General features: G+C 34.4%; 2 protein-coding genes across 2 annotated transcripts; one reads left to right on the plus strand and one right to left on the minus strand.

Annotated features, from left to right (window-relative positions):
• The first annotated feature begins 2374 nt into the window (after window positions 1-2374).
• On the plus strand, window positions 2375-4956 carry LOC137834562 (MICOS complex subunit MIC10-like). Its single transcript, XM_068642585.1, has 3 exons — window positions 2375-2640; window positions 3352-3491; window positions 4729-4956. The coding sequence occupies exons 1-3, from the start codon at window positions 2511-2513 to the stop codon at window positions 4747-4749; spliced, it is 291 nt and encodes a 96-aa protein (XP_068498686.1). The 5' UTR covers window positions 2375-2510; the 3' UTR covers window positions 4750-4956.
• Window positions 4957-6573: 1617 nt separating this feature from the next.
• Window positions 6574-7515, minus strand: LOC137834561 (uncharacterized; the record flags this gene model as incomplete). The annotated part of the gene is given in 2 exon segments (XM_068642584.1): window positions 6574-7135; window positions 7221-7515. Coding segments are annotated over 2 exon segments (815 nt in total), but the record flags the coding sequence as incomplete, so codon positions are not given.
• Between the last annotated feature and the right edge of the window lie 161 nt (window positions 7516-7676).

Below are 7676 nucleotides of genomic sequence, written 5' to 3' on the forward strand. Positions count from 1 at the left end.
TGGGACAAAACGCGACAAATTTCAGGTCAAAAGGATGAGTATTCGCCCACGAAAAAAATCAAACTGTTTCGCACACAAACGAACCTTCCTTTCAGCCCTGGTAGTAATGAATAAAAAATTTATTGTCAATCTTGTGGGACAAATATGGGGCTCAAATCTCAGCCAAAACTCAACAGACACAATGACAAACGTCTGGTAAAAACTTCAGACCAAAATACCCAAGGAGTAAGGCGTAGTAAGTCCTAAACCGAGAGTGAACAAAACTGGTTTTCTGAAAATAAAACGTCATGACTTTTCTTCCCCGTATCTTCTTTTTGTGATTTGTTTACGGACATGCCTCTTTACCTGGGTGCAAACAACATATGAAAGTACTTGTGTGAATTTTTTCAGCGCAATACGAACCCAAAATAAAATTGCAGAAAGTAAGGCGAAATTTCACAAGTTTTGTTGGTTTGCATAAAATTTCTGGAAAATTCTCCCGAAATAGTTTCTTCCTGAAATTCTACATAAGAATCACCATTGAATTTGGGACAAAACGCGACAAATTTCAGGTCAAACGGATGAGTATTCGCCCACGAAAAAAATTAAACAGTTTCGCACACAAATCCCTGGCAGTGATGAATTAAAAATTTATTGTCAATCTTGTGGGACGAATCTGGGGCTCAAATCTCAGCCAAAACTCAATAAATACGGTGACAAACGTCAAGTAAAAATTTCAGACCAAAATACATAAGGAGTAAGGCGTAGTAAGTCTTAGACCGAGAGTGAACAAAACTGGTTTTCTGAAAACAAAACGTCCTTCTTTTCTTCACCGTATCTTCTTTTTGTGATTTGTTTACGGTCGTGCCTCCTTACCTGGGTGCAAACAACATATGAAAGTACTTGTCTGAATTTTTTCAGCGAAATACGGACCAAGAATAAAATTGCAGAAAGTAGGGCAAAATTTCACAAGTTTCGGTAGAGGATAGCCTTGGTTTGCACAAAATTTCTGAAAAATTCTCCCGAAATAGTTTCTTCCTAAAATTCTACATAAGAATCCCGACTGAATTTGGGACAAAACGCGACAAATTTCAGGTCAAACGGATGAGTATTCGCCCACGAAAAAAATCAAACAGTTTGCACACAAACGAACCTTCCCTTCAGCCCTGACAGTGATGAATAAAAAATTTATTGTCAATCTTGTGGGACGAAACTGGGGCTCAAATTTCAGCCAAAACTCAACAGACACAGTGACGAACGTCTGGTAAAAATTTCAGACCAAAATGGAGATATAGGGAAGAAAATTCAGGACGTTTTGTTTTCGGAAAACTAGTTTTGCTCACTCTCGGTCTAGGATTTACTACGCCTTATTCCTTGGGTCTTTTGTTGTGAAATTTTTACCAGACCTTCGTCATTGTGTGTATTGAGTTTTGGCTGAGATTTGAGCCCCAAGTTCGTCCCACAAGATTTGCAATAAATGTGTTACTCATCACTGCAAGGGCTGAAAGGAAGGTTCGTTTGTGTGTGAAACTGTTTGATTTTTTTTCCTAAGTGAATATTCAATAGACATAATGACGAATGTTTGGTAAGAATTTCACACCAAAATACCCATGGAATACGACGTAGTAATTCCCAGACCGAGAACTAAACTAGTGTGGAAGAGGTTCTTAGCTTAGTAAAGATAAGGCTAACCATAAATGAAAAAAATAAAATAAATATTAATAGTTAACATCTCAAAATGAATAAACATGCATACTAAAGCAACATTGCTCCTCCAAAAATTCTAAAGCTTGGCCAACAATTCTTGTGATATTGAAGTAAATATGTCAAGAAAGCAACACTCCACCCTGATGGACGTGGCAACCAATTATACTTCACTGCATTCTTATTGAAGCATCATATAATTATTTTCTTTAAAATATTTTATTTATATTACTTTTTATATTCTTTCCAAAAAAACTAGGACAACTATTTTCACTTCAATTTTAATATGACTACATTAAATAAATATTTACAAAAATAAATAAAAAAAGTTTTAAATAAATATTAACAGTGAATTTTTGAAATTGAACAAACATGAACCAAGAAACATATATATATTATTATGGGTTTTGGTATATTTTTTTTATTTTTATTCTTTTAATAATATTTTTTTAATGTGATAACAAATTATTTTTGTTTTTTTTATGTGTTAAAGATGTAAGTTGTATAATAATGTAGCTTTTATAAAAAAAAACACAAAAATTAAGCAGAAAAATATAGTTTTAAGAGCTTCAAAGAAATATAAAATAATATTTATTTTAAAAATGGGATGTAGGAGGAAATTACACGGGTGCCGAAAGTAATTGTCTAGGAAAGGAAAACATAAATGCAACCCACCCGAAACCGATAGGGCATGTGTATTGGGAAGAAATAAAAGAACAGGCAGAATCAAATTAAAAGAAAATAACGAAACCAGAGAAGAGTTGTGTTGTTTGATAAAAAAAAGGAAAAAGAAGAAAAAAAGCAGAGGTTGTTCTTACCCTACAACAATGGCTGACAAGCAAATCATTCCCCCACCGCATGACCTCGATGCCAAATGGGATGCATGCCTTGATCTCACCGTCCGTCGCTTCGTCTACTCCTCCACTGCCGGTGCATTTGCCGGTCTCCTGTTTTTCAGTCAGTACCTTATTTCTTTCTTTCTCATGGTTTCAATCTCTGAACAAAATCTTATGTTCTTTTGTTGTTTCTGAGGTCAAAGCACCACATTTATCTGCCATCATATTCTGCTATCACTCTTATGAGATATTTGATCTTCCTTATTATATTAACCCTAAACCAAAACGAATCTCCCAAATTCCGCCAAAATCTTCTATCCGATTGTCCCAATGGATCCTCAAAGAAAGACCGTCAGTTCGGAAGAATACTAGATGAGACAAATTTTTGTGTCTGTTTCCTTTCTCACAAAATTTCATTCACAACACAAGTTTGAGATATGTGCCACTTTTATATTCTGACCTTTTTGTTTCAAAATTGTTGTTTTAAAAAACTTTCATTTTCTTCAGCAATCAATTTCTCATCCGAAATCTGTTACATTATTTTGAATTGTTTCCGCAACAATTGCTTTAGAGCCAAAAATTAGACTAGATGTGTTTTCTCATATTCTTCTTTCTTCGAATGCTCTGTTCAAATGCTCAGGGTATAAACTTCTAGAGAATGAAAATATGCTTAGAGGATAAACACTTTCAGATATGTTAAGGGACAATTAGAAACAGAAGTATGCTCAGATTCCACACGTTTTCCTAATACAAAAAAAAAATACCTTTATGGTTGAGACTTTCCCAAATTGATGATAATGTTGAATTTCTTTGCTTCTGATTATTGTATTAGGGAGTCCTGTAACTCGATGGGCATCTATTGCTTTTGGAGCTGGAGTTGGAATTGGATCTGCATATGCAGAATGTTCTCGTCTGTTTGATGGACCTCCAACAAAATTACCCCTACCTAAGGTCTCCGAAACTGCTGCTCAGGTAGGATTTTTGTCTTTTATTTTCTTGTTTATATATTGCTACAATCCAATAGAAAGGTATGGAACCTTAGTCCCACTCCCTCTTTGAAAGTATGGGATTCTGGTGTTTAGGACATTGGGCTTTCCAATTACAATGGCTAGGTTTTGTAGTGTGGCTCTCCCAATTTTTCCAATTAGAATGATTATTCAAAACATATGTGATATGTCATACTCATGTCAAAAGCTATTAGTAAGTAGGCAGGGTTATCATGTTAAGATTTAAAATATACTTAGTGGAAATGGAACATTTATAAATCATGAACAGGGATAGTTATATAGTGTCATTTTGAGTTGTGTTTGCAGCAGGTTATGGCTATAGGTTCTCATTTGCATCATGGTAGTCAATCTTAAATAATGGTCCGGAGCAACCCAAAAAGGCTATCTTGCTTGAAATTGACAATAGTTATTTGCATCTTGGTTAAGGTTGTGACTTTCACTCTGAAATTTGTGGCCACTATATATAGCACAAAGAAAAATGTGCCGTTACAAGCACTATTGTAAACAAGGGTTAAAAATCCACATTTACCCTTTATTTCCGAGTCTCTTTCTTTTTTGGTTGATATTCTCATAATTTCTAGTGCTCATTTACTTTAGAAACATAGTAGGATTTGAAAATGTTCTTCAGTTATTCGGGCAAAAAAAAATTCTGTCTTGACCTATGCTGTCTGGCTCACCCATCCGTGTACCCACCCACCCAGTCTCTGTTCATCCTTTGGTCTCCACTCAACCCAACCATGAAATGCGTTCACTTATGACCAATGAGATCAAATAGCTCAATGTTTTCTTACATGTAATTGGAATCACCCTAGCCATAAGGTTGGGGTACGCAGTGCTGTTTAAGTTGCAGAGATCCTATAACTGTTGAGTTTTCTATTTATTTTGAAGACGTGCTAATAGCTGTACTTTATCATAAGTTTGTGTTTATGTTTCTGGTTAGTCAAATACACCGTGATTCTAGACCCAGTATAATTGTGGGAAGTTATCTTATTTCATGTTGTTTGAAGGCTATTTTAAGTGGCAATGTTTGCATGTTCAATCCAATAACAATGCTCCAGGGTTCACCAATGCAATTGTACTGTGTATTTTTCAGTTCTAACAGGGCACCAGTCTGATAGTGTTGCTCATGGTGGCAAGGGCAACACATGTATTTAAAGAACTAGATTAGACAGAATTAACGTACTTGTTGATTTTGTTTCCAGAATGTGCAGGTCTCCGAGTAGATGCCACAGCGTCAAGGTGAATCAGAATTCTCGTGATCGTCCTTATAGCATTATTGCTCCAAATGTTGCACTACCATGTTTCATAATTGAGCAAACATCACTTATATTTTATTCCCTAGCTTTTACAAACATTTGTTCTCCTGTAATCTGAGCACTGTTTATGCGGAAAAGGATTGAAAACGCAAAGGAAGTTTTCTTCAGATTTAATTTTCTATTAGCTTTATTTTTTACCAGTCTAGTTGGCATATTTTGTCTGCCATTGTTTTCATATTGGATTGAAGATTGTGATGATTCTATTAGTATAATTGGTTCAATCAAATGATATCTTGAAAACTAATGAAAAATAAGATGGAGAAAAAAAATATTATTCAATTTACATAGTTGTGTTGTTGATTGACCTACCTTTCCTATTAAGGTGCGAGTAATTTCAACTAGGTATCTATTTTTCCTTTCTACTACATTTTGTGGAGGTGTACAAAAGGAAGTAGACTCATGTAAGCTTAAGAGTTTAGATAAATAAGAGGAAAAACATTCTTTCGTGTTATCATGTAAGATTTTGATTATTTTTCCAAACTGATTTTTTATTTCATTAAGAAAAGACATAAAAAAATATATAAAAGTTTATAATGATCTTTCATTATTTGTCAAATCTAGGTATATTAAACCCTAAAGTCATTAATGAAAGTAGCTATATATCTAAATCGAAAAGATGACACATGATTTGGCTCCCAAGTATCAAAATGGGTGATAGTAAAAAGTTATCTCTAGATTCATGATTCACATTTTAAATTTTTTAGATTATTAAGTTCAAGAACATTTTTTTTTTAATTTTGATAAATAAGAATCACATGGATACATATAATACATATGAGCTAGTACTAAGGTAGTATAGTCTTCTAGATTCATGTCCTTTGTCAATCATCCGACCCATACTACATTCTTGTATAACAAAAGAGTCTACGTCTACACAAGAGTCTACATCTCTACACAATTGATTTAGTTAATTAACTTGAAGAAATGAGACTAAAGTGATTTAGTTAATTAACTTGAAGAAATGAGACTATAACAAAAGAGTCTATATCTACACAATTGATTTAGTTAATTAACTTGAAGAAATGAGACTAAAGGGATTGGTAGGAACAAAAAGAACAAATTTAAAGTTAAAGAGGGAGAAAGATTTGTTGAGAGGGAGAAAATTGACAAATTCATTGAGAAACTACTTTAGATTTGTTGGTTATGGTTATTAAAAGAGGTGTTTAAGGAAAGAAGAGAGAAGAGAACAAAGAGATATTACTAAAACTATGATGAAATTTGAACTAAATTAATAATCCATGGATTTTGACTCTCCATAAATTATGGCATGCAAATTGTTGACAAACTACTAGTTGTACATGATTGTACTAGGTTGTTGAATTTCAACCTTAAATATTTTGGATATTTTTCACTAGAGAACTTTGGCTCAGAACCTTAAGATTTGGAAATGTTAGTTGTCTTGTCAAGAAAGTCATCTAACGAGTAATAGTTCTTTTGCATGTTGTCCATCCATTATTTTACCATATTTACATTGAAAATGTCCTCTACCACCACACACTCCTCCAGTGCCACGACTTCATTTTTCCAGGAGTAGAAATCATTGTAGAAGACTCAATTTCTTGACTAGTTAAAATTTGATCTCTAACATGATCAAAATCTTGATTAATTGCACGGAGATCACCACCATATAAAACTTATCCAACTTATTCTTTTACCTCATCTAATGAATCAACTTCTAAAAATTTCTTCAATTTTCAAAATGTTAATGGCAGAGAAGTTGACAGGTCACTATTAACATGTTAAAAGGCAAGTGTTGAATATATATATACAATTTTATACAACCAAATGATCATATAGCCAGTCTCTCATAATCACATAAGCTTGTTCAGCATCCACATCTTCTTCAGGAGATCCAGGCCTGTGAGCAAATCCGTGACCTCTACCTGGGAACACTAATACTTTGGAGTCCTCGCCAATTTTTTTCTGAATATTCTCCATTTCACTTACCACACAAAGTGGATCTTTATCTCCTAAAATAAATAAGACAGGTGCTTTTATATCAGAAGCAGCATGGGGATCCATCCTTGTTCCATAGAAGGAGATTCCAGCACCAAAACAAGAACCATGGTCTTGTGCCAGCACCTTTAACACTTGCCCACCTCCAAAGCAGAATCCAATAATGCCAAGTTTCTTGGAAATCCCTGCAGCCATGAATTCATCAACCAGCCATTTTGTCCATCTGCTAATATCTTCTGCTATCCTCTCTGGCTTTTGTCTACCAATCCACTCTTCAAACTCATCTGGCTGCTCCTTTGTCCATGGATTTCCACGAAATAAGTCTGGAACTAAAATGCTGCAAATTTGGTTACAATTACATTCGCTAACACGGATATCATAAAGTGAAAACGTTGTTCATATGTAGGAGTTGAGAAACATACTTGTAACCATTGCAAGCTACCCTATATGCAAAATCTCTAGTGAAAGAATCCTCAAACCCGAAAACATCAGAAAGAAGCAATAGGCCCGTTCCATTGTTATTTTTTACTGCCTTGAACAGATAAGCACTGATGTTATCATCACCCTCCCCAATCGAAAGCTCCACTCCACTGACTAGTTCACATGCTTCATCATCTATCCCATCTTGCACATTCAGTAAGTTACATGAAATTTTTGACTCTGCACGGTCTTGAACTGGTCTTGGAAGATTCAAATCGCACTTTCTCTGAAAACATGCTGAAGAATCACATTCAACTATGTAACTGAATTTATATTATGTCAGGTTCATACATGAGAGAAATGAGAGATTAAAAGAATTTTATGAGTTGTCTCGAGTGAGAGAACCACCCAACAAATTTATAACTTATGAAATGCTAACACACTTTGAGTAATTTGAA

Source organism: Phaseolus vulgaris, chromosome 5 (assembly GCF_000499845.2).
Source record: "Phaseolus vulgaris cultivar G19833 chromosome 5, P. vulgaris v2.0, whole genome shotgun sequence".
In the NCBI taxonomy this organism is placed as follows: domain Eukaryota; kingdom Viridiplantae; phylum Streptophyta; class Magnoliopsida; order Fabales; family Fabaceae; genus Phaseolus; species Phaseolus vulgaris.